At 50.1% G+C, this 27195-nt stretch overlaps 1 protein-coding gene across 8 annotated transcripts in view; it reads right to left on the bottom strand.

Moving 5' to 3' along the window:
- Window positions 1–27195, bottom strand: part of MLPH (melanophilin) — a 65490-nt gene that overhangs the window by 37495 nt on the left and 800 nt on the right. For 2 of the 8 annotated variants that reach the window (XM_054550031.2, XM_054550032.2), the window contains exons 1-4: window positions 26900–27100; window positions 20869–21002; window positions 3637–3858; window positions 3343–3455 (exon numbers count right to left, since the gene is read on the bottom strand). In XM_054550031.2, the coding sequence (XP_054406006.1) occupies window positions 3343–3455; window positions 3637–3858; window positions 20869–20978 (445 nt within the window). In that variant the 5' untranslated portion in view covers window positions 20979–21002; window positions 26900–27100. Of the gene's footprint in view, window positions 1–3342; window positions 3456–3636; window positions 3859–20868; window positions 21003–26899; window positions 27102–27195 lie in introns of those variants that run through there. The other 6 variants (XM_024243428.2, XM_024243429.2, XR_008523135.1 and 3 more) reach the window with 5 other exon arrangements.

The raw sequence follows: 27195 nt of genomic DNA, 5'->3' as shown, positions 1-27195 counted from the left end.
TGTGTAAAAACTAGCCCTAAAGAAATTCTCTGGCTGGGCATGCATGGCTTATGCTTGTAATCCCAGCACTTTGAGAGGCCGAAGTGGGAGGACTGCTTGAGCCCAGGAGTTCAAAACCAGCCTGGGCAACATAGTGAGAACCCATCTCTAAAAAAAACATTAAAAATAAAAAAAAGAAATTATCTGACCTTCCTTGTTTGACTTTAGGTCTTAAGACCCCCACTCCAGAGAGCATCTCACCCCATTCTCGGAGGAAGAAAGGCCAAGAAGAATCTAGGCAGACAGACCTTGCTAGATTCCCCACTCAGCCTATCAGCAGCAGGTCCAGCCTTATTATATAATCCTCTTTCCACACGCTGTCCACCCTTTCTTGAACCTAAGCATAAAAATGGACAATTTCCCTGCATCTGTTGGTCTGCATTCTGAAGGCTCCCATGTATACACGGTAAACACATTTCTATATCTTTTGTCCAATGAATCTGCCTTTCACGTGATGATTTTTCAGTGAACTTGCAGAAGGTCACGGCTTTTGGCCCCGAACGTGCCCAGATGACAGAGCCAGAGAGCAGACCTGGTTTTATTTTTGTTCTCTCTGGACAGTGAGTGCCTTGAGGAGACGCATCCCAAACCAACAGGCAGAGACCCCAAGACGTGAACTCCCCCCTGCACCCAGGGATGTGGAAATGGGCTTTCTGGGGCCTGGGGACCCACCTGTCAGGGTGATGTCCCTGGCCCCCATGATGAACATGAAGAGGAAGTATCCTGGGATCTCAGGGATCCTTTTAGTGTTGGTCCCTTTTGTCACTCTGCACTTGGGCCAAGGGTTTGGGCAACATTATCCTACCTATCTGATCAAGTCATGCTAAAAAAACAGAAACAAAACCAAAAAAATTCCAAAAGATTTTCCGTGTTCCTGACACGGAACAGAGATTTTCTGACCACTCTTGATAGAAGAAAACAAAAATAAAACCACATGAGCATAAAGAACTTAGTGCTGATGTCAGGTGAGGTCTACACTGTCAGGCAAAGCTACCACCGAGGGAAAGAGGGAAAGGTGCTGGGAGGGAAGGCACGGGGGTGGGGGGACCGCGTGCCCAGCGACCAGTCCAGGGGTTTTCCCTTCCTTTCCTGGCCATCGGCCATCGAGGCTGCTTCCTGCAGAGCCTGCCGGGTCCTCTATGGAAGGCCTTGGTGAAACACCAGCACTCTGAAGTTTCACTCAATAAAGACCCCCAGCAGCCCACTTACTAGCTGGACAAGGTCTGCATTAGGCCCTGGCTGGGTCAGGTTTCAAAACATTAACTCTAAGCTTTTTCACCCTCCTTTTTTTTTTTTTAAAGGCACAGCTTTCCCAGTTTTTGTGTTCCTTGCTTGCGCCCTGTTTTAATGTTGTAGTTACAGGTGTGAGCAGGGAGGAATGCAGCCCCTGTGGGCGCTTGGGGGAGCTGCTGGGAATCCAAGTTCAAGGAGCAGCTGTTTTCTGTTTTCTGTTGTCCCACAGCGCCACCTCCTGGCCCTTGGTGGTGATGATTTTGAAGTCGGCAGGTTCTGGCGGGCCGTGTGAACTCCAGCAGCTCTGGGCTGAGCTGTGGAAACATTGCGTCCTTTGAAATAATACAGCTTCCTGAGCCCACCCCAGTCCCTAAAGACTGCCTCTGGGGTTGAGATCTCAGATGCTTGACAGCATGGCTTTTCCTGGTGTTACGTGTCGTTTCTATCCCTAAGCCTGGTAGGGGTGGACTGGAGGCTGGACCAAGCTCCGTTGGCTGCAGGAGGACCCTTCTGTGGGCTCCAGGCTGGCCGTGTGCATGTGGGGAGGTGGAATTTGCTGCTAGGCTTCATGATCACTGTGAAGAAGCAGCCCCCAAGAATAGGGTGATAGGCTCTCCCCATGTCACTGGCCATTCCTAGTCACATCTGTTGTTGCAGCATGTTATCAGTAGAGCCTCCTTTTACTCTTAAAAATGCCCTAGTTTGGATGGTTGATCATACCTGCCTCCATCCCCACCCCCACCTCAAGAAGTGCAGCCACTCTGTGGTGTGCGGTGTGCTGCTGCAGCGGTGCCTCTCCGTGGCCTGTGTCCTAAATTAAACGATGTGCTAAGATGCCTTGAAATGCGTGCAGCAGGCCCAGTGAGAGCCTGAATGCTCAAAGGTGTCTATGCCAACTTCTACTTCTCCAATCAAACTTGAGGCTTTAAGGGACAGATACGAATAAGGTGTCTCTCCAGAAGGAAGGCCTGGGGGAGACGCCTGGGCTGGGGCACGGTGAGGACACCCCAATCCAGAAGCACAGCCTCTGCCCTGGATGTGCCCAGCTGCCGGAGCCAGGCAGCTGCCTCGTGGCCCTGGAGAAACTCCCCTTGGTCTTGCAGATGGAGTCATCCAGGACACTGAGACCCCAGACACCTGGCTTGGTGGGGGCTGTCCCACCCGAATGCTTGGCCAGGCTTAGTGGCAGAAGCCTTGGACTCCAGGTAACAGGGACAAGGTGAGCTTTCTCAAAAACACTGTTGGGTTAGCTCCCTTCAAACTCAAATGCAAAAGACCCCCCAGCATCCTCTTACCCTCTGCCTGAAAAGATCTCTTCCAAATGCCTTATGGGGGATCTTACAGGCAAACATGTTGTTTAGTTTAAGCCTACTGCCTGGATTTCAAATTCATCATGAAATAAATACTTGGATTCAAAAGATGAAAACAACTGAATTACAACAGATTTCTCTAAGTCTTGATAATCACCAGATTCATGTGAAATGTTTGTTGAAAAGAGAGAGCCTGGGCCCCAAACCAGATGTCCCAGGGAAGAAGGGCTTGGAAAACATGTAGTATTAACAAGCACCCTGGTGATTCAATCAGCAGCTGGGTTTCAGAAACTTGGCTTTGAGTTCTCAACTTACTTTGAAGATTTGAAAACAATATAATTTCAAATATTGGCAACTTCAACAGCACCCAGGACTTCTGAGGTGCTCAGACCAGGCCAGTGGGATGCAGAGGTTTGCACCTCACATGAAAAGGAGCCAATTTCACAGGGCACAGTGGCTCACGCCTATAACCCCAGCACTTCGGGAGGCTGAAGTGGGTGGATTGCTTGAGCCTAGGAGTTCAAGGCCAGCCTGGGCAACGTGGTGAGATGCCTGTCTCTACAAAAATTAAAAAAAAAAAAAAAGCAGCCAGAAGCAGGAATTGACAGAGAGGCATGTGCATGCACACACACGTGCACACACACGTGCACGCACACATGCACACACACACGTACACACACACACACACTCCAAAGGAACCTGCTTTAATATTCCTAAAATGCCTGGGAACAAAAAGCCCTTCCTACTCTCCACTCCTTACCTCCACCCTGCAGCCGCCCGTGGAGGGACCGGATGACCTTGGCACTTCCGAACCTCTTGAAGCGGGCTTTCACGTGCTCATAGTACCACTCCAGTGAGCCGATCTTCACGACTCTGCAGAGACAAGCACAGGCCCATGGCACTGCCTGAGTGCTCTACACAGGCCTGCATAAATCACACACACACATACGAGTGTGTGCATGTGTGCCTCCACCCTTCTTCAGCTAGCCCTACGGAAGGGACACGCCAGATCCAGAAACTATCAAGGTCATTTTACCTCAAGGCCTGGGCTCACCTGGCCAGCTGGCAGGGGTCGCAGAGCCAGCCCTGCTCCTCCGGGTGGACGCGGCCACAGCTTTTGCAGGTGAACAGGCCACATTCCAGGCACTGCCTTTTGCTATTCACAAGCAGCCGGTAGGGCTGCAGGCAGTGGGCGCAGTGGGTCTCGTTCAGATGGGCAGTGTCGGAAAGCAGCTCCTTCTTGGAGCTTTCCTTCTTAATCTTGCCCTTCAACCCCCTTGGGAAAATATCAGAAACAAGAAATACATTGGGCATCTTGATTTTGCAACAGGCTTTAAGTGTGTACACGTACATATACACACACACAGACACAGACACAGACACAGACACATACACACACACAGTAACTGTCTCCTATGCAGAAAACAGTGACCCAACATTGGGCAAAGCCACACAGGCATCTTTGTGCTGAGGGCTGAGCTCAAACGGGCAATTTTGGTGGCTGGAATGGAATGGAAACATGTTAATTTCATAGAAATGACATTGCATTTAAGCATTTCTGTGGCTGTTTACAATTGTACCAATTTTGGTTGGCAGGTCACTGCACCCTCCCCAGGGCAGTCACAGAGTCCTGAGGGCAAAGCCAGATGGTGTTTCCTGATTAAGCATTTTTTTGGTCTCCTCCTGCAGGGGGGCAAGAGTTGAGCTAACGCCCCAGGTTTGCTCCTCTAGAGTGCAGCTGAAATGGCTTGGTGAGTTTCCAGAGCAGGAATCATCCAGCACCCAGAAGTCTACAGTTCTCCTAGACCATCCGAGTTTAAATAACACAGCTTCCTGGTGAACCTGCCAAGTTGAACTGATTGGAAAATGTACCCTTAGATGATAATGAACACATTTCTTTCGTTCTAGATTTCAGAGAATGTCTGCCAAACATAATATTTTCAGTTTCAGATGAGATAAAATTAATCCATTCTTAGTGACAAAAACAAGGACACTAGGTGCCATTGTCTTCTGAGAACTCTAAAGTGCACTGATTTGGAGGAGGACACCCAGAGTGCAGCAAAGGTGAAGAGAGTGGCGGAGTCCCACCAGGCAGAGGGAGGCCACCTCCGGTTTCAAGTGCAATTGGCTGAACTTCACTGATTTTCCGCTCTCCACTATTTACAAAAGTGTTCACTGAGATGGACACAAAATCAGGCTCTTGTCATAGCTTCAAAAACCAAGAGAATAAGGGTCAAGCAGTTGTAGGAATCTAGGGGGATACCGCCATCCACAGACTACAGTTTAGATAAAGCTGCATTGACAAGGTAAAGTCTTTGCCCCAAACAGAGGAGCACAAGTCCCTGGAGCCAGATGGGAAGGGCCTCACTCCCTCCATTTCCACCCTTGCCAGCTCTGCACCAACCAGAAAACCTGGAGGCCACCCCTTCGCTTCGCCGGACAGGGCTTGTTCACCTCTGTCCCAGGGAGTACCTCTTCTTTTGTATCCAGGCAGAACGATACCCCGAGGGCCAGCACAGCAGGAAGAAAGACAAGGACATGTGTACAGCCCTGCATCCCAGGCTGGAGGAGTCCTCTTAAATAAGAGCCCAGAAGTGTTCTGGGGCAGCAGCTGGAGGTTGATATATTTCAGGGGCTGAAATTGGGGGAAAGGAGAACTGTACTGTGCTTTAGATTCTTTAAAACGTAACTTCCCTTCTTCATAGCCAGAGGCCAGGAAGGGAGGGCAGAGAAGACTCCATTTGGGGAGACCAAATGACTTCTGCCAGCCACTCCACGACATATCAACCAGACCCAGAGCTTCAGATCCTGAGGGGTGAATGGGGCCGGAGTACTCCATGCACTCTGCTAATTGGGTTGACCAGAAGTCACTCCTCAATAGGCAAAAGCCCAGCACGTGGCTCCAAGTTAAAGTTAGCTTCAGGAATAAAAGACCCTCCTGAATGTGACTTACTATCAGAAACAGACTCGAAACAAGTCAGCTTGGTGTGCTGAATGGGGTATAAGCAAATACGTGTAGTCTCAACGAGAGAGACAGAAGAGACACGGGAGGAAACCAGGCTGAGATGGGAGCACCACCGGCTATGCTGGTGGAGGTGGAGGAGAACTGGTTAAGACAGAGATGGCGAGGAATCACAACTCACAATGGAGGGGGAAATGGGCACAATTTCTACGGTGGAATATTAGATCCAATGATTTCGAAGAGTGGTCTTCAAAGTGTGGTCCAGGGACCTCTCTTCTGGAGGTTCCTAAGATCCTTTAGGGGGGTGGGTCACAAGGCCAAAGCTATTTTTGTAATAATGCTGAGACACCATTTGCCTTTTCTTTGCTCTTTGATGCCTGCACTGAAGGTGTAAAAACAATGGTGGATAAACTGCTGAGGCTTTAGCATGAGTCAGGGCAGTGGGCCCAACTGCACTGGCAGTCATTGGATCCTTCATCGAAAAAGAAATGAGCTGGGTGCAGTGGCTCTCACCTGTAATCCCATCATTTTGGGAGGCTGAGGAAGGCGGATCACCTGAAGTAAGGAGTTCAAGACCAGCCTGGCCAACATGGTGAAACCCCATCTCTACTAAGAATACAAAAATTAGCCAGGCATAGTGGTGCACACCTGTAATCCCTGCTACTCGGGAGGCTGAGGCAGGAGAGTCACTTGAACCAGGGAAGCAGAGGTTGCAGTGAGCCAAGATTGCACCACTGCACTTCAGCCTGGGTGACAGAGCGAGACTCTGTCTCAAAAAAAAGAAAAAGAAATGAGAAGAAAAAACAGTTTCATTTAAGAATCACCTTGACGAAACGCTAAAAGTTATGAGTCTTTTTGAACCATGGCCCCCAGTCCATATCTTTTGAGGATTCTGCGTGATGAGCTTGGAGGAGGACAGGAAGCTCTTCTGCCACATGTTGAAGGTGACAGATATTTCTATCAAAGGGACTGGGCAATTGTTCCGATTGCAACCTGAGCTAGAAACTTTTCTTATGAAATACCATTTTCACTTGAGAGAACAACGGAGAGATGAACTGTTTCGACTTGGGTACTTGGCAGATATTTTCTCAAAAATGAACAAAGTGCGACTCTCACTTCAAGGAAAAGAAGTGACAGTATTTATTGCCAGTGATAAAACGGAAGCTTTCAAGCACAAAGTAGAATTTTGGAAAATATATATCGCCTGCTGTGAGCTTGACAGTTTGCAACACTGGGAGACTTTTGATGAGCGTTTCCAACACCGGGAGCCTTTTGATGAGATCGCTGGTGAGAGTAACACAAGTGGTTCTCTTTTGGTGTGCATATGAAATGTGTCAACATTTGAGAAGTCTGCATCACTCAGTGAGCCAGTGTCTTCCAAATGATTAATGCACGGTGTTACAAAAATCACACAGGGATAGAAAATCCACTTCAAGTGCAAGAGAGACCAATGGATTTTAACAAACAGAAAAGGAAAGGTTCATTAATATGGTATCAGATTCCACATTGCAACTAACCTTTAAGAAACTACCAACTGGCTGGGCGCAGTGGCTCATGCCTGTAATTCCAGCACTTTGGGAGGCTGAGGCAGGCAGATCACTTGAGGTCAGGAGTTTGAGACTAGCTTGGCCAACATGGTTAAACCCTGTCTCTACTAAAAATGCAAAAATTAGCCAGACATGGTGGCACGCACCTGTAGTCACAGCTACTCAGGAAGCTGAGGCAGGGGAATCGCTTGAACCCAGGAGGCGGAGGTTGCAGTGAGCCGAGATTGCACCACTACACTCCATCCAAGGGTGGCAGAGTGAGACTTTGTCCCCCCCCCAAAAAAAAAGAAAAAAAGAAAAAAGGAAAAAACTACCAACTCCAACTGCTGGGTTTTCAAGTTGTAACAACACATGATGTTAATTATTGTCTACAAAGGCTATTCAAGTACTCCTTTTTTCAATTATGTATCTGTATCAGCCTAGATTTTCTTCAAATACTACAGCCCAGAAAACATGTTATGACCCACTGAATGCAGAAGCAAGTGGAGAATTCACCCGTCTTCTATTGTTCCAGATAAGGGAGGAGACCACCCCTCATATTGTCTTATGCCCAATTTTTGCCTCCAAAGAAAAAAGAAGTAAAAACTAAAAGGCAGAAATGAAATCCACAGAGAGACAGCTCAGCGCCACACCCTGGGCCTGGTAGTTAAAGTCCTGACCTAATCAGTTATGTTATCTATAGATTACAGACATTGTATGGAAAAGCATTGTGAAAATCCCTGTCCTGTTCTGTTCCGTTCCAATTACCGGTGCATGCAGCCCCTAGTCACGTACCACCTGCTTGCTCAATCGATCACAACCCTCTCACATGAACCCCCTTAGAGTTGTGAGCCCTTAAAAGGGACAGGAATTGCTCACTCAGGGAGCTTGGTTTTTGGAGACATGAGTCTGCCGATGCTCCCAGCTGAATAAAGCCCTTTCCTTCTACAATTTGGTGTCTGAGGGGTTCTTGTCTGTGGCTTGTCCTGCTACACAGACATTAAAGGGATTTGCAAAAACAGAACACCACCACTCACCTTACTCACACTCTTATTTTGGGAAAATCTCATTTTTTATAAAAACTGTATTTTTGTTAATATGTAGGGGGTTTACTGTTATTTTTAAATGAGCGAATAAATATTTTTAACTACCAGTTTTAATTTCTGATGTGGTAAATATTAAAAGATATGACCCATATGAACAAAACTCTTTGGGGTTCTCAGTAATTTAGGAAATGCGAAGGGGTCCTGAGGCCCAAAGGTTTGAGAACTGCTGATTTCAAAGTCAAGTTTGCTCTCCCTCCCAGAATGTGGAGAAAAGGGACTAAGCGATGGGAGAGAGTGGGGAGATGATGGCAAAGGCCGAGAAAGTGAGCCCCCAAGGGGAACAGAGCCCTGGAGACGGGGATGTGTGGGGTGGAAGAGAAGTGCTGTCCTCGTCCTCGGGGCAGGGGACCCACATTACTGTCCTCTGCAGTCCCACCTCCAGAGGGCTCTGGGACACGCATGTCAGAGCTGTGACTGGTGGGGCAGAACAGAGCTAAGGGGAGACTCCTGTCCTCAAGGGAGGCCTGGCAGCCTCTGAGGAAAGGGCACATACCAGGGAAGGAAAACGCTTCCAGGACGGGAAGAGGAAGGAAAGGCTGCTCCTATGATGGGGTCTGGACAGGAGAGGTCAGCCATGCAGGGTGAAGGGGTCGGACCTGTGCCCTGCTCTGCCCCTCTTGGGGTGGAATCTAGACAGGGGTGTGGTGGCAACGTGCAGGAATACTGGGGAGAGCCCAGGATGGCGGGGCTGGTGGCCACTGCTGCAGGCACAGCAGGGGGAAGCTCCCACTGTGGCCATCCCCAAGGTCCAGCACACAGGCAGGGGAAGAGCCTGCATGAGGGGTCCTGCATGAGGGCACCTGCGTTGGGTGCTGGGGTGGTGGGGAATCCACATCCCCGTGATCCTCAGTCCACGCTCCAGCAGGACTGCATGCGATGAGGAGCAGCCAGCCAGGGGACTGGCAGAGGCTTGGGGTTGGTGGAAGAGGCCACAGCACGTGGGTATGTGGCTGGGATCAGGGTCTCAGTGGTGAGTGCCATCTGCATCTCAGTGCCTGGCCAGTACCCTTCACGTACCAGCCAGCGGTCACCATCCTGCAAGCTGACCTGCCCTCCACTCTGCATCAGGACCAGCAAGGAGGTGGGGACAGTGTGTGGAGTCCAGACCCCATCAACCCGGCTACCGGGAGGGTCATGAGACCTTCTCCCAAGGCCCAGCTGCTGGCCTGGCCAAAAGCAGGGGTTGGGGAGCAGAGGTGGGGTTGTGGGGAGCTCTGGAAGAGAAGCTGAGCCAGGAACAGAGACCTGGTAAGTGAGCAGAGTCTGGGAGATCTGAAGCCCTGAAGCCTGCACTGTCTTGCTGCTCAAGGGGTGGGGTCTCACGAGGAGGAGCAGATGGGAAATAAAAGACTGTATTTCCTTCGCACAGCTTGGTTGGGCATGAGTGAGTTTTTGACCATGCCACCGAGGCAGCCGTCACCCTAACAACACAGGAAAACTCTCCTAACCAGAGGGAAGAAACAAAGAAAGATTAGAGGGGTCGCTGGATGGTAGGAGATGCCTACACAGACTGACAAGACCACTCGGTTACAGGGTGGACAAAACCCCTACCAGCATGGTGGACAGAACTGGTGGCCTCCAATGGAGTGGAGGTCATGCAGGGGGCCCTTCTGCAAGGCTGAGGGCTGGCCGTGGGGCAGTGGCTCCCGTCCTACTGCTGCTGTTTCAGAGCTCCCCCAACTCCATGGCTTAAAACAATGCAAATGCTGGCCGGGTGCAGTGGCTCACACCTGTAATCCCAGCACTTTGGGAGGCCAAGGTGGGTGGATCACCTGAGGTCAGGAGCTCGAGACCAGCCTGGCCAACATGGTGAATCTCCATCTCTACTAAAAATACAAAAAATCAGCCTGGTGTGGTGGCAGGCGCCTATAATCCCAGCTACTTGGGAGGCTGAGACAGAAGAATCGCTTAAATCCAGAAGGTGGAGGTTGCAGTGAGCTGAGATTGTGCAACTGCACTCCAGCCTGGGCAATAAGAGCAAAACTCCACCTCAAAAAACAAAATAAAATAAAATAAACACAATAAAAAACCAATGCAAATGCATTACCTGACAGCTCTGGAGGGCAGAAGTTTGACTCAGGATTCACTGAGCTAACACCAAGGTGTCGGCAGGACCGTGGCCCCTCCTGGAGCCCCCAGGGGAGAATCTGCTCTCTGGCAGTTTAGCTTCTTGAGGGCTTCAGGTGTGTGGGCTCCTGGCCCCTTTCTCCATCTTCAAAACCAGCCATCCCTTCTGCTTCCAAGGCCCCTGTGATAATATTGGGCCCACCTAGGGAACCCGGGATCATCTCCCAGGTCCAGGCCAGCAGGTGGGCAGCCTAAAATGCATAATCCCTTTGCTGTATAGCCTCATGAATTCACAGGTTCTGGAGACTGGGAAGTGGACCTCTTTTTGGGGGGGATTATTCTGCTTACCACCGGTAGCAGCATCCCCACAGCCTGCAGGGGAAAGTGTGTGAGCTTCAGATTGTACTCCCAACCAAGTGGAACAGATCTTAAAAGACAAAATCCACACTTCACGCCATGCCTGAGAAAACAGCCTGAGGACAGACCCCAGGTGATGGAGAAATGATTCCCGAGGGTGACCCTGAGTTGGGGGCTGGAGCACAAAAGACCCAGTGAGTCACAGGATCGAGGGGCCAAACGACTGAAAGCAACCAAAGTAAACCTCACGTCAGGGCTAACGGCTGGCAGAGGACGGAAAGACGGCAGACATTGCTGAGGAGCAGCGCCGGGGACCCAGGCTCCCCATCCTGGGAACATGTGTTGGGAATTACCATGAGGGAGCTGGAAACTCACTCAAGTTCCTGGAGATCCTCTAAAGGGGAAGACCAAGATGATGATAAAAACGATGAAGAGGAAGTGAGTGGTGATGTGAGAACGGCAGGTGCTGAGAGACGGAGCCTCAGAGAATCTCATAAAACATCTCAGACCAACGTTCCCCTCCAGGCCCTGCCTTGGCAGATGATTCCCTGTTTCAGCCCCTATTTTTTTCATCTCTACAGTTGCCTGTGTCAAGTGATTCCAACTGGTTCGGCTAAGGGTGATTTCAAATTCCTTATGATCAAAAAAATTTTTTATTATTTATTTATTTATTTATTTTTGAGATGGAATTTCACTCTGCCGCCCAGGCTGGACTGAAGTGGTGTGATCTTGGCTGAGTGCAACCTTTGCCCCCTGGGTTCAAGTAATTCTCCTGCCTCAGCCTCCTGAGTAGCTGAGACACAGGCACCTGCCATCACGCCTGGCTAATTTTTGTATTTTTAGTAGAGATGGGGTTTCGCCATGCTGACCAGGCTGGTCTCGAACTCCTGACCTCAGGTGATCCACCTGCCTCGGCCTCCCAAAGTGCTAGGGTTACAGGTGTCAGTCACCGAGCCTGGCCAAAAAAAATTTTTTTTAAAGCAAGCCATGGTTTGCCTGTGTCTCATACTGGGAGACCCTTCACAGATTCTCTCAGGAGCCTCCTCTGTTTGCAGAGATCACAAATCCACGTCACCACCTATTTGCCTTTCCAGGGCAGGTTGGCAGCCCTAATATTTGATTTGTAGGCTGTGTCCTTTAAAACAGGGTGTTCCGTTTGGGCTTCAGCCTTTCCCCCAGGGCATGAGTCACCCAAGTCCGGCTATGCATGGTCTCCTAGTTCTTCCTGGGTTTGGAGAATGTCCATTAATTTCTACCATAACCACAGCTGAGGGGCTACCCTAACAAATGCAGAAAGCCATTACTGGAAGAACTTGACGCAAGCATGATACAAAGCAAGACACAAATCAGCACCAATGCAAGCTCCAGGGTGCCCAGGAGGAGGTCTGCTCCTTTCGTGCACAGCCCCAGGTCCCTTGGGTCCAGGACAGGGATGGGTGCCCAAGAAGTTCTGGGCTCTTCTGGGGACAGAGGGAGTTAAAAAGCTGTGACTATTAACCAATGTTCCCTTCAAGAAGCTTTACTTTGGCCCTACTTTGTATTTGTAGAACATTAAAAAATAATAACATGTGATAATCTTTTCTGTACTTAAAACCTTCTTAATACCCAAGTGATATGAATGAATCTAAAACACTCAAGACGAGAGCACTCTGAGGACCACTTCTATGGAACTCACCACCAGATTACAGGAAAACAGGGACAATGGAACTTTGGTGCAAACATCACGAGGATATCCTCAGCTAACTCCAGACTGTGAAAAATTCCACAAAAGTAAACAGCTAGCTTTCTTCTACACATAAGCTTCAAATTAAAAAAACAGAGAGCTGAAAAGAGATCTTACAGATTCAAAGAGACTTAAAAGATACAGCAAGCAAGTGTAAGGTCTGGACCTTATTTGGAGATGAGCGGAAAAGTTTTAACACACATTAGATATTTAAAGAATTAGAGCTAATTATTTTATTTATTATTATTATTATTTTTTGAGGAGTGCAGTGGTGCGATCTCAGCTCACGCAACCTCCGCCTCCCAGGTTCAAGCAATTTTCTTGCCTCAGCCTCCTGAGTAGCTGGGATTACAGGCACCTGCCACCATGCCTGGCTAATTTTTTGTATTTTTTTTTTTTTTTTTTTTAGTAGAGACGTGGTTTCACTATGTTAGCCAGGCTGGCCTTGAACTCTTGACCTCAGGTGATCCACCCTCTTCGGCCTCTCAAAGTGCTGGGATTACAGGTATGAGCCACTGTGCCTGGCCTAGAGTGAATTATTTTAGATGTAATATATATTTATGGGAGAAATAGGAGATGAGAGGAACAATAATACAAGACAATACACCAATACACAGCAAGCTTTCACTCACTGCAGATAGACCTGCAAATGCTAAAAGTAAACATTTACCAGATATTCATCACAGCTGGCTAACCCGCCCCAGACTCAGTTTCTCACCTGTGCGTGGGGACAGTAAAAGTAACCACATCACAGGGGTGTCTGAGGATTAAAGGAGACAACAGAGATGAAGCTGAAAGAGGTCATCATCCAACCTGAGCCCAGAGAGCTGTGGAGTCATTTCATGGTCAGTACTGTGCTGGGGGCTGGTGACACAGTAGCCAATGCAATAGAGTCCTCATGGGGCTTAGATGCTGGCAGGGATAAGACACTAACAAGGAAATGACTCACTGGGCATTGGAGAAGCGCTAAGGAGGAAACAGAGGAGGGAGTGAGGTCCCACGGTGAGCAGGGGTGAGGAGGGCAAATTTCATCATAAATGCGATGGAAGCTCTGTGGGGGTTATGAGCCGGGGGATGACCTGATCCACATTTTTAAGGCATGAGTCTGGGGGACATGGGGAGAATGGACAACAAGACAGTGAGGGTGGAGGGAGAGAAGAGTAAGTGTGTGTGTGGGGTGGATTCCTGTGGTGTCCACAAGAAAGACAGTGTGGTGTGACCTGAGGCCGGCATTGAGGGTGGTGAGCAGTGGCTGTATTGGTTGAGCCATGGGACTGGCTGAATGTGGGGTGTGGGGTGAGAGGGAAGGAGCAGAGACAGCCATGAGTCCTGGGAACTTAACTTTGGCAACAAGCCTGCATCCAAGATGGGGATGGGGTGCTTGGAGGTGGAGGAGAAATCACAACTTCTGTTTTGGACATGCTGGGACAGAGATGCCAGTGGAACACTTTGGCTGCAGTGTCGTGCAGTCCTTTGCCTATAAAAGTCAGAGTTCAGAGGACACGTCTCTGATGTGGGTGTAAACTTGGGACTCATTGTTTAGATGTGTTTCTAGCCGCTATAGTAGCTCCTAGCTGCTAGGGCACATGCAGCTATTTACGTTTAGATTAATTAAAATTGAATACGATTAAAACTTTTGTCTCCCAGTTGCATTAGCCACACTTCTGTTGCTCCATAGTCTTGGGTGGCCAGTGGCTGCCACATGGGGCATGCAGATACGAATATTTCCATCACTGCAGAAAGTTCCATCAGGCAGTGCTGGTCTAGAACTCATTTAAAACCTTGGGGCTGGACAAGGTCACTGGAGAAGTGAGTGACACAGAGCAGAGAAGAGAGTTGAGGCCAGGGCCCTCGACCCTACAAAAGGGAATATTTAAAGAGTCCAAGAAGTTCCAGCAAAGGAGGCAGAGAAGGGGCTAGACTCCAACACATGACGTAGAGCCACATCCAGAGAGGGCTCAATGAGTGCTGAGCTTCTGCTACTATTATTGGATTTTTCTATGTATTTTTTAAAAAAGTAAAATGTGGCTAAGTGTAGTGGCTCACATCTGTAATCCCAGCACTTTGGGAGGTTGAAGTGGGAAGATCACTTGAGCCCAGGAGTTCAAGACAAGTCTGGACAACATAGAGAGACCCCCTCTCTACAAAAAATTTAAAAAATTAGCTAGGTGTGGTGATGCACGCCTGTAGTCTCAGCTACTCAGGAGACTGAGGTGGGAGGGTTACTTGAGCCTGGGAGGTCGAGGCTGCAGTAAGCCATGATCACACCACTGCACTCCAGCCTGGGTAACAGAGCAAGACCCTGTCTCAAAAAACAAAACAAAAAAAAGTAAAATGGGATAAAATTACGTTTTCACAACTTCCTTTTTCTACTGGACAATATCTTGTGAACTATTAATGTCAATTTATTTCTATAGCATTATTTTCATTGGGTGCTGAGCAACCCATTGTTAAATCCGTTGTTAAATTTGGTATTTAACCAAAGCCCGAACATTTGGACATTAGGGTCTTTCTAGTTCTTCTCTCCTGTAACCCTTGTCTGATTCTCTCCTTATGATGACTTTCAGCAGAGGACCTGCTGGCTCAACGGGTGAGCATACTTTTAAGACTTTTGCTACCTTATTCCAAATGGGCCTCTGCAAAGATCTGATATGGTGGTCACTACCCACGTGTAGCCATCAAAAACCTGCAATGTGACTAATAAGACTGAAAAGCTAAATTTTATTTAATTATATTTTTATTTTATTTAATTATAACTAATTTTAATAGCCACTAGTGGCTAGTACCTTCTGTCCTGGACAGTGCAGTCTTAGGTCTATTTATATGATGATTTAACTGGGCTATATATATTTTTTTCTTTATCTTCATCAATATGAGGTGTCAGGGCGAGGCTGGTGAACACTCAGGTATGAAGCAGTTTAAATCACACAGGATTTATTTGTTTTTTGACCATTTGAAAGATCCATCCATGAAAGCATATGGATCCAAACCCTCCGGGAAGATCTGTCGTTGGCAATTTATTCCAATAATGGGCCAGCAGGAAAAAGAGGAGGCTTCAAACTAACCACAGAGAAAGGTCAAGAGAGTGTGGGGAAAGGAACACACAGGACAAACAGAGGGTCAGGAGGGACAAAGGCTGAGAAGGGGCTGCTGATCGGGCAGCTCCCGGGATAGGATGTGGGTGTTAAGTCAAATCTATCCTAAAATGCCTGTCTGACGCCAGTGGTGCTAACATCCTAATTTTGTACATCTTCAAGTTTTTGATTCTATGGTACACAGCACTGTGTCCTCGTGGGAGGCAGGAACAGCCCTCCCACTCTATATAGCAAACAGCCCATTCCCAAATCCCTAGTGGCACAGACAACTTCAGGGAGAGACTATGCCTGCCTGGGCTAGATCAAGACGTGCTGGCTTCCCCTTCCTTCTCACCGATCCCTCCTAAGGGCCAGCAAGGAGAGCCTTGTCAGGGGTGTGCGTCACTGAATGTCCACAGCACAGCCTGGAAGGAGGGGCAGGCCTGGCCAAGGGAGCAGGAGCTTCCGTGGCTTGGGGACAGGATGCTGCTCATGGGGGTCTCAAGGTCACATGCCCTCCTTCCTCCAGCATATCAGGGATCTGGACCAGCTTGTTTGTCCCTGCTTTGACAGAGGAGAAATCAAAGTTGTGTTGTTCTGACGCTGTGGGAAAAGGTGCAGGCGTCACCTCCAGACCCTGCCCAGTGTCCTTCAACGTGATTGATGCTCACATCTGGGGAGAAACATTGAGCAGGAATCCATCTGACGCACATCTGCTAATTTTAAGAATGTTAAAAGAAATGCATTTTCTTTGGTTTGATAATTGGTGCATTAAGTGAATCGGCTCTTAAGCAAATCAACCCCCTGGCAAACTTGTTTCTGGGGCACTGGCCTTGAGTCTGCACGCTGTGTTCCCCTGATGTATATTCTGGGTAGTAAAGCTTTTTCCAAGAAATGACAGTGTGTTCCCCACCCCTGTTCTCTCCTCTCTCCTATTAGTGGCCTTGAGTTTCCTCAGACTGGGTCACGCCCACAGGCATCCCTGTCAGAGTGTGTGAGACACACTGGAAACTGCTGGGCAGTTCCTGAATTGCTACATTTGTTACCGCCACCCACGTAGTGGTCCCTTGAGCACCAGTTTCTTCATCCAGCCTCTTGCTGATTCAGATATTTAAGACTTGGTGACCGGGAGCAGACATGAGGACCCTGAGGATGACACCCAGAGAGACGCTACAGAGAACGGGATTCTGTGGCAGGAGCACACAGATGACTGTTCATGTTGAAATTGGTTAAACGCACAGATTAGCAATGATGAAAGACGGGGAAGAAGGAGGTTCATTATTGTAAAAGTTATCTTCGGTTTCATCATGGATTTCTGGTATTTTCGCCAGCTCCTCTGCAGAACCAATTTTGGTGCCAAGAACCAGAGCCTTTTTTCTATGCTTGTTTCCTCTGTGGCCTTGCAGAGTGTCCACACCACCTGGTTTGAGCAGAGCAGACTGCGAGGTGTGTTTTGACCTTGCAGTGCTCAAGGCACCTGCACCTAATGCGTGCCCACACGCCAGGGCCCTGCCACTCCCCAGGGCTCATGAGGCACCTGTGAAAAGGCTTCTCACAGGTAGAGGCAGCTCTCCTTTTAGTGACATATTTAACCAATAGGGCAGTCCACAAAAGACAAGCACAAATGAAACAATAAGAAACTCGAAAACCTCTTAACTACTTCTGCCACCACACTGTTTACATCAGGGGTCCCCAAGCCCCGGGCGTGTCCCAGTACGTGTCCCTGGCCTGTGAGGAACCGAGTTTCATGGCAGGAGGTGATTGGCAGGTAAGAGAGCATTTCCCGCCTGAGCTCCACCTCCTGCCAGGTCAGCAGCAGCGTTAGATTCTCATAGAGCTCCCATAGTTGTCTGCTGTGAACTGTGCCTGCGACGGATCTAGTCTGTGTGCTCCTTATGAGAATGAGAATGAGGTGGAACAGCTTCATCCTGAAACCATCCCCAACCCCGCCCCCAGCCCCCTCCCCCCGCCCCTCACATCTGTGGAAAAATTGTCTTCTATGAAACCGGTCTCTGGTGCCAAAAAGGTTGGGGACTACTGGTTTACATGATTTTTTGCCTCCCAAACGTGTCACCTGCTGAAATGTACTCTCATAGTAAGACCCATCATAGCAACGCCACTTGGGGCTTCAGTATTCTCGACTTAACGCTACCTTGACATAGGCTTTCCATAGCACTGCCTCTCTGCACACTGACATTTTCAACACGGTACTCTATGCTCATGTGGCCCTTTCCCATTGGAAGGCATTTGGGGATTTAACAAGCCCACCCCCTAATCACATAGCAGGCCGAGAAGACATAGCAGAGTGGGCCAATTAACGTCCCCACCACTGGCTCATTCTGAGCAAACAGCCTCAGGCACAGAATGAACAATGTGACCTCGGCTGTAACCAACTGGCCATGGGCGGCCCACCAGGCAGGGTCATCAGAACCCATATTCTTACAAAAGTCCTTTCCTAAGAGTACTGAGAGGTGACCTGGGTGCGTCCTTTCCTAAGAGTTCTGGGAGGTGACCTGGGTGGGTGCGTCTCTTCTTTGCAATGTGAAATGATGAAAAGAGCATGAAATAAGGAAAGACGGGTGTCAGAAGGGGGTGAGACACAGACAGGAAACGCATGGGAGTTTCTGCTAAACTCGCTTCAGATAAGCCCGGACTGGAGCAGGGCGGACTACTCAGCAGTTCCCTGGAAGACAGTGCCTGCCCAGGACCCCCAGGCCCCACTGGCTCCCTCCCTCTGCTCCTTGGAAAACATCGTTCTCCCCCCTTTTCCATTTCTCTGCATTCGTCTATACTCAGGCAATGAGAAGTTACAAGTTGCCATTTGAAATAAGGGCTGACAACAGCCAGGGCTGCCTTGGAGACAGGGCAGGATGCACCTGGGAAGGATCCACCCAGAAGGGGGTTCTACTAATGAGAACGATGTTCTGCCCTTGGCACAGCCTGAACGCCAAAGCTGACGCAGGGAGAGCTGCTCTGGTGAAAACAGTAAGAGAACATTTGAGTTTACATAGAGAGAATGGGAAAGAGAGGTTGAGGGACTTCAGAATATGGAAATGGGGGATCTGAGATTCAAGAGAGGAGGGGTGAGGACAGGGCCCTTGAGACCGCATTTTTCTGCCAGCACAAAGGGGACAGGACGGTAGCCCTGTGGTCAGCTGCGTGCTGGTCGGCAGCCTCTGCTCAGGCTTTGAGAAGTTAGTCGTGGCCGGCCATGGCCACCAGGCTGGTACTGCCTGTACCAGGGCCAGCAGGATGGGCCCTCCCCCGAGGCCAGTGGTGAAACCTGGGCTATAATGAAATCCAGGGGTGATTGGTGGTCCAGGGCCGAGGGAGAGTGGGGGATCACACGGCAGGGAGGCTCTGACACCAGCCCCTCCCCACCAACATGGGCGCCTCCCGCTCCATGTGGGGCTGAACTGCTCTTGCTTCACCTAACGGTTTGTTGCAGACGCTGTTCAGCATGGGGACCCAAAGTCCCCCTTCTGCTGCTCCTTCTGTCTCCTTCCTTGGTGCTTTGTCTCCTCTCTTGGTGCTTTGTCTCCTCAACATGCTTGAGCTGACGTTCCTGGGGCTGGTCCCTATCCAAATTCCCTTCCAGTGTGGTCTCCTACAGCCCTGCAGCTTTAAATGCTGGGGTCAGCTGAACAATGCTGCCACCCCCCGCCCCAAGGCATTCATGTTCTAGTCCCAAGAACCTGTGAAAATGTCACCTCACATAGCAAAAGGGAGATGGAATGATATTAAGGATCCTGAGATGGGAAGAGGGTCCTGGATGATGTGGGCAGTCCCTAAATGTAACCATATTTCTCCTCATAGGGGAAAGAGGAAGGCAGGAAAGTCAAAGAGAGAGATGTGAGCATGGAGGCAAAGGTGAGAGAGGGGGAGGGTGAGAGAGAGGCAGTGGCAGAGGGAGACATTTGTTAGACGTTGTGCTGATGGCCTTGGAGGTGGAGGAGGGGCCAGGAGCCAAGGAATCCAGGAAGCCTCTAGAACCTGGAAAAGGCCGAGAGATGGGTCCTCCCTCGAGCCTCCAGCTGGAATGTAGCTCTGAGGACACCTTGATTTTAGGACCTCTGACCTGCAGAACTGCAGGAGAGCTGTGTGCTTAAATCTGTACTGTACAAGTCACATATGCTGCAGTCCCAGAAACGAATACAAATACCTTTCATCTGTTTCACCATATGAAGCTTCACCTTTACGAAGCTCTCATAACGCATATCCTCTGAGCTCCAGACTAGTGTATGTGTCCAACACCCGCTCAACACACCTGCGTGATGTCACTTCAACATGCCTGAAACATTTCCCCCAAACCTCTCCATCTGTGGCCTCCCCAGCAGAGCTGACCTCAACTCTGTCCTTGAAGTTGCTCAGGCCACAACCTTGAAGTTGCCCTTGACCCCTCTCACCCTGGAGACCCCCCATCTGATCTCTGGACAAGCTTGCTGGCTCTGCCTGCAAAGTGCATCTGGCCACTTCACAGAGCCCACCGCTGCGAAACAGAAACCAGGACTCGCTGTTGCTCTGCTCGAAGGCCTGTGGTGACTCAGGGGAAGGCTGAGGCCCTGTGAAGCTCTACAGGACCCCTGTGACTGGCACTAGATCCCATGCCCCCCACCTGTTATGTCTCCAACTGCGTCTCTTCCTGGCCCGCTCATTTACTCCACTCCAGCTTCGCCAGCCTATGCTGTCCCTGGGGCACACCAGGCTCCCTCCTGCCATCTTCAGCGGGGCCCTCTGCCCTCCACTCTTTGGCCTCTGCCCTCCACCATCTGCCCTCTGCCCTCCACCCACTGCCCTCTGTCCTCTGCTCTCTGCCTTCCACCCTCTGCCAGGAGCATCCTCTCAGCTTTTGCTTAACTACTTCCCTCATATGCTTCCTTCCCATAGGGTAACCCAATCCACTAAAGACATCAAGAAAGGATAAGGGGGCCCAGAAGATAGAGGGGGGAGGAAGATGCGCAGTGGATGGAGGAGTGAACAAGGATGGGTGGGCTTTAGCCCCATCACTGGGCAGAGTGGTACAAAACCGTGCTGGGGTCACCCATGGTGAGGACGGGATGCTGCCTGGCATTGCTGAAAAGAAAGGTGGAAGGGCAGCCTCTGTCCTAAAAACTTGATTCCAACATCTAGGTGTTTCAGAATGGCACGGAGACTTTCCCCATGTATCACCTTTTGCTCTATTCTTCAAAGATGTGGCCTAAGTATCACCTGGCTTAGGATATATCATCCTGGAAGCTGGGTCAAGGTGAAACAAAACTATTCAGAGAACAAGTGAATGTCAGTTTGGCAAGTCAGATCCTCTCACTGAGAAAACCAAGGCCAGAAAGAAGAGCTGTGTCCCAGACCCTGCTTCCTGTCCATCACTCTTCACCCTGCACATGGCCGTCGACCCACCCAGACAGCACCCATATGATGGCTCTGGGGGAAGATCAGGGACCCCGGGCTCCGTGGGCTCAGCACGGCACACTCACTCTAGTCGTTCCTCTTCTTTCCTTCGGAGGTCAAAATCTCGTTGAACAACTTCCAAGACATGCTGGGCCTCTTCATCAGTGAGCTTGGAAAGATCCAGTTTCTTCCCCATTTCTGCTTCTTGTCGGGGTCACACCTGGAATGTCACAGGTTCACAAGTCATCAGTCCCAGAAGCCTACCGATGCCAACCAAGTCACAGAGTAAGAGACAACACAGAATGCCGCTGACCTCTCAGGACATCTGTCTGTACTTGGGTTAAATGCTTTTCTAATGCTTGTCTGGAAACTTGTGTAGTTTAATGAACTTAAGTCAATCTATGCAAAATTTCCACATTCGAATTTTAAAAGGGATCTACTTCCTACTCTCCCAAACACACTCAGCCACGGGTCCCTCATTCTCTTTCCACTGTGGGATGAACGTCAGTGATCTCCCCATCCAGGGGCATGGCTCCCCTCCCTCACCTAGGGTTGGGCTTTGCAACGGAAAACCCTGGGAGAAATGCGCCATTCCTGAGGCTTCTCACCTTAAGTTTCTTGGGAGAGGGAACAGCACAGAAAAGAGGAAACTTCACAGCAAATTCATAGTCAGCTCAGAGTCTCCTGTGCATCTCCTAGACCTCCTAGAGCAATGCTGCAGGCTCCATGTGGGCAGGGACGCCTGGATGACTGACCCACTAGGTGGAAAATTTGGGAGACTCCACAGCACTTGGAAGGTTTCACCACCCTCTGGGCGTGGGAGGCTGTTCAGGTTTGCCATGTGTGTGTTTGGGGGTGGTTCCAGCGGGAGGTCATATGAGCTTGATGCCTGTGAGGGCGATGTGCTTGTGCCGGGAGTAGCCACATAATTTCCATGGGGAGGCAAAAGTGATGCAACTTGGGAGAACAAAACATCTGGGCAGTTTGAGCAGTGGGTGCTGAGTTTATTTACTTTAGAGGTCAGCTGTGGGGCTGCCCAGCAGGGATTCTCAAGCCTGGGGTGTATTAGGATCACCTAACACTACTGGTGGCCAGGCCTCACCCTCAGCAAATCTAATTAAAATTTTTAAAATTTTACTTAATTTTTTTTTTTTTTTTTTTTTTTTTTTTAGAGACAAGTTCTCACTATGTGGCCCAGGCTGGTCTTGAACTCCTGGGCTCAAGTAATCCTTCTGCCTTGGCCTCCCAAAGAGCCACGGTGCCTGTCTGAGAATCTGGTGTGACTCAGCTGCTCAGCAGAGCAGCGGCCCCACCCAATGCACTATGTGATGCTGTGTTTGTAGGTAACCTGATGACCAAGAAGTTAAACCTCAGATGATCTTACGCCCTTTTTGAAGTTCATCAGACCTGATCCCAATCAATGTCCAAAGGACAGAGGAAGGAAAATCCAAATGTCAAAAGCCAAGATAAGCGGAACCTTAGAATCTTGCTTGCTACTCAAAATGTGGTTCGTGGACTGGCAGCATCCCCTGGGAACTTGATAGAAGTACAGACTCTCAGGCTCCACCCCAGACCTACTCATTCAGAATCTGCCTTTGAACAAGATCTCCAGGCAGCTTGAGTGCATGAGTTGGCCCATGCTGCTGTCCTCAGACCCCTCTGAGTAGCAAAGCTCTAGGGGAGACTCATTCACTTGGGTAGTGGGTGAGTCACAGAGGACCTTGGCCTGTACATCCGGTCAGGTGGTTGATGGGTGTGAGGCAGGGGAGTGATGCAGTGGTGGTGGCTGAGCAGAGAATGACAGATCCACTTGCTGGCTTTTCATATGGCAATATCACACAGGCCTCACAGCTTATATTGATGTGGACATTACTGCTGGGTATAAAATTGGAGGAACAATTGTACCAGGGAGAACCTCACCACCAATGCTTGCACACTGGGACACTGCAAAACTGTGCACGCTCTCCAGAGGGGACTTCCCTGATCATCCTGCGGTTTTTACTCCTTCACCTGTCCCCATCCCTTTAACGTTTCTTTATACCCCTTAACAGTTGGTGATGTCCCATTAGTTATTGTTAAGCTCCACAAGAATAGCACCTCTGTCTGTTCCCAGCACATGGCAGGTGCTTTTCTGTGCTTGCAGCTCCCTGGTGTGCAGCAGGCTGTGCCAGGGAAGCCCTCGGCCCTCAGATGCTGCAGCTACAGACAGACCAGCTCTACTCTGGATGCTGAGGCTTTGGGGAATGGATGACTGGGAGTTCTGTTGTGAGTAACTGAAAGTTTAAAAGCCACCTCGTAATTTCAATAAGTTTTCTGTGAGGACTTGAACCTATTTTCTCAGGAACATTAGAGAAGGCGTCCAATCTGTGTGCTTTCAGGGGGAAGTCTCAAAACCACCAAAAAGACTCAATTTTGCTTCTGAATTCTGAGAAGCATTTCCCATCAGTGCTGCTGACCATTTGGAAGTGTTTATCATAAAAATACTAACAAAACTCCCCCTGTGCTGGAGACGTACTTCGATTTTGTTGCACAAGAGGTTAATTATGAAAAGGGACATTTTCTGGGCAGATACCATTTAAAATAAAAATGTCTACAGAGCTCTCATGGAAGTCAGCCAAAATAGTCCCTGGCTTATGCCATAAAAATGGAGAATGATAATTCGTTGAATTTTTTTGCACCCATTCCTCAACATTTCCACTCTCAAATGTAAAGATGAGTGTTTGCAATACAAGAAGAGATTGCCCCAATGCCCTGGGAGCATTCAAACTCTGTTCCTTTACAGTCAGATTTAGGTTCTGGTCAAGAAACCCTTACTATAGAACTCATTTTTGATGCTCCCACAGAGCACACACTTTCTGGTTTCTAAAGAATTGGAACAAAAAGTTATTATTTGATGCATGACTGGAGTTCATTCACTTTTATTTTTCATGAGTTCTGAAAAAAAAGAGATCATAAGAAGAGCATTCACTGATGTTCTGTTTTCAGAATGGATGGACAGTGTGACCATCAGCTGAGGCATTATCATTCCCTCTCTTCTCCTAACGTAGAAGCCAAAATTCCAGGCCTCAGTTTGAGAAACTTAAATCATGATGTGTGATGAAGAAAAGCAAAACAAAAGGAAAAACCTGCTTTTCTTATCTTGCAAGCTTCACATTCTTAGAGCACAGTCAGTGACCAGTAAGTGAACGGATAAAAAGATCACAGAGCATCACAGCCAATGTCCTAGAGGCTGCCTGGATATCTGTCCCTCCCCCATTCTATCCCCTTTCAAATGGTTTTGTTTCCTATTTTTTGAGATGAGGTCCTGGTCTGTCACCCAGGCTGGAGTGCGATAGTGCAATCATGGCCCACTGCAGCCTCGACCTCCATGGGCTCAGGGAGGTGAGGGCAGAGAACATGCTAGACTCATGAGGAGTACAGGGCTGCTCTGTGCCTGCCCTAGCTGGGTGGGGTGGGGGCTCCCAGAGTGCATGTGTTGGGGGAGGGCAGATGCCACCCTGCTGTATCTGCTCCTTGTTCCATTTCTGTTTAGATAACGCCTGCTCACGAGGTTCCTGAACAAAACACTTCCACTTACTGCCTGTTCCACTGCTCAGATCTGATCATATTTTAAACATTGGAGACCGCCAGCCTTCCCCAGTGGTTGAATAGCCATAGTGGGGCAGAGGGAGGGGACACAGGGATTAATAGGCAGGGAGGAGAGAGTGGAGCTGGTTTTATAAGATGGGTATCCCAGGCCCAGACCGCTGAATTCCAGTGGTGGTGTCATCTTTATCCACTAAAGAGTTGAATTCATTTTTTGGCCAAATTGAAGGGAAATCGGGGTGGGGGTTCCTCCTGGATGAAGAATTGGCTTAACTAGCTCTTGGGCTGGCTGCTTGGGGAGCCTTGGAACAATGGTGATTGTGGGTGATCACTCGCCTAGGCAAACAAACTGGCAAGCTAACAACAGCAGGAATGCTCTCTCTGACTCAGAGCCAAGGCGTGTCGTGTGGTGTTATTCTTGCTGATAAAGGGGAGGTGGCAGAGATGACTACTGTGGTGCCCTCTGCCTTAATCCTTTGTGGCTGTTTCCCGAATGCTGCTGTCCAGGTCAGCCTGTGTGGTTATTTCTGTAGGCGGGGCCCATCAGTAGGCACTGATCCCCAGCTCTCATCAGTGGCTAAATGAGCACATTTCCACCCAGAAGGGCCACTCCCTCCCCTACAGGTGAACCAGGCACATCTGTGCTGTAGCCACAAGGGTCTGCAATGGCCCCAGCAGCAACAGCACTGGGAGGGTGTTCTGCCCCTCAGCTACCTGCCCACCAACTTGCCATCCCCTCTGCTCTCCCAGTTCTCTGGGGAGTTGGTGGTAAACCTCATTTGTAAATGGACATGAGTTCTTCATTTGCACCTAAAGCCTCAGTGCTAGTCTCTACCGCAAGGATGGGTCCCAGGTGAGGCTGTAGGAGGATGGCGCTGAGAGGTGGGAGCTGGGTTCCCATCTCAGTTCAGGCACAGCCAGCCCGGCCACCTGGGACAGATGCTCCTCCTCTCAGGGTCTTAGTCTCCCCATCTGTACCATGGACAATGGCTGAGCTCCAAGACCTCTCTGGCCCTCTCCAGCCCTGGATGATGCCAGGATGTTGAAATTAAGAGGGGGAGTGATGGCATGGGGGTAGTGGGGAGGAGTAGAGGCAAGGGCTGTTCCTCCAGAGGTTGCTTCTGAAAAGAACAAGACAGTTGTCCCTAGAAGGCTGCCCCAACCACTGAGACTGGGGCTCATTTGAGCCATTATTACATTGTGGTTGAAAGGCACCAATTTCACTTTTCCCATTAGCCCACGGGGCTCTGGGACACTTCCACCACCTCCAGCCCCTCACTGGGCACACATTCAGCTGGTTTGTTTTAATTTTTTCCTAGTCACTCATGTCGTACTCAGTAAGACCCACTGACTCCCCATGTGTGTGCCAGGCACCAACCCATGTTCTCTAAATGTGCCCTCAGTCAATCCTCTGAGGCACCTGCTACTGTTCTCAGAGCCTGAGTGAGGGCCAGGAGCACAGTGACCCATGCCTGGTATTTAGATACTAAGGAGCACGGCTCTGGGCAGGGAGGGGGCTGGGCCCAGGAAGGCTGAGGCCTTGCTGAGGTCAGCTGAGTCCCACCAATGAGCAGGTGGAGGGCTGGGTTTCCTAGGACAGATGCAGGCCAGCTGAACCCGGCGTGTCAATGTCACTGCTCAGCAGCGTGGTCTGCAAGTCCAGGAGCCTTTTCCTGAGACTTCACAGCCCCCAGCAGTGCTGGCCTTTGCACCTATTGGGAGCCTTGCTCTCCCCCGACTGTCATTTCACTCCCTCAGAAAGAAGTATGTGAACAAGATACCAGTCACACCATCTAAAAAAGGACCTGTCCCAAGTACCGTGTGGAAGTGAGGTGGAGTTTCCAGTGCCAGTTAATGTCAGTGGGACGCCGTGTCTAAGCCCGGGGAATCTTCGGGGATTTACGAGTGAGATTCCGTTCCTGTAGGGACTTGGGGCCAGTAGGGACGAAGCCCACAGGTGCTCACAGCTCACAGACCCTTCCCACATCTCTATTTCCCGCACCTCCCTGGTGGGCCCAGGGAGTCTGTCTGCAAACAAAACGTGATTCCAATAAAACAGATTTTTAGACGCCCAGAGGAAGCCAGGTGCCTCCTCCCACGCCAAGATCATCCGGCCTCTTCCTCACCCCAAGACCAGCTCCTGGGCCGGGAGGAAACCTTTCCCCTGGGGCGAGCCTGCTTGGCATCAGCAGCTTTGGCCCAGTCTGCATGGCAGAGTCGCAATGGAGGCAATGGAGCTTCTGATTAAAACCAACCGTTTTGCCCAAAATGGGGATCCCCCGCCACCCCGCTCCCACCCGTGCCCGCACCCAGACCAGTCTGCTCAAAGAACCCAGGTGAAGTCTGGGGACTAAGGCTGGGTGGCTGGGAACGCGCTGTCCTCACCAGCCTGGACCGAGGCCGGGAGGCTGGCGGCTGGGGGCGTTTTCACACCAGTGGGTCTGCACGCGACACCGCGCACCTCCCAAAGCCTAAGCCCCGAGTCCTGGGCGCCACCCTGGCCCCGCTGTTCCCTCTTCTCGGTGCACTCACCGGATCCTCTCCGGGGGACGCTCAGTCCCTGGTCCAGCACCTGGGAGAGAAAGGAGGCGACGAAGCAGGGCGTCAGGCCAGGGCGTCAGGTCAGGGCAAGGCTGGGCAAGGCTGGATAATGGGGGCAAGCAGGGCGCGGGGCGCAGAGCGGCTGGCTAGCACCTGGCTCTCCCGGGCAGGCGGGCAGCTGGCCAGGTTCTGGCGCCTCCCGCCCGAACCACGTGGGCTGCGCCCAGCTCCGCCCAGCTCCGGGAGCGCGGACACCTCTGGATGCCCTGCCAGGCCGAGGGCGGAAC

The sequence above is a fragment of the Pongo abelii genome, chromosome 11, assembly GCF_028885655.2.
Source record: "Pongo abelii isolate AG06213 chromosome 11, NHGRI_mPonAbe1-v2.0_pri, whole genome shotgun sequence".
Classification (NCBI taxonomy): Eukaryota; Metazoa; Chordata; class Mammalia; order Primates; family Hominidae; genus Pongo; species Pongo abelii.
This window is presented reverse-complemented; position numbering and strand designations above follow the sequence as displayed.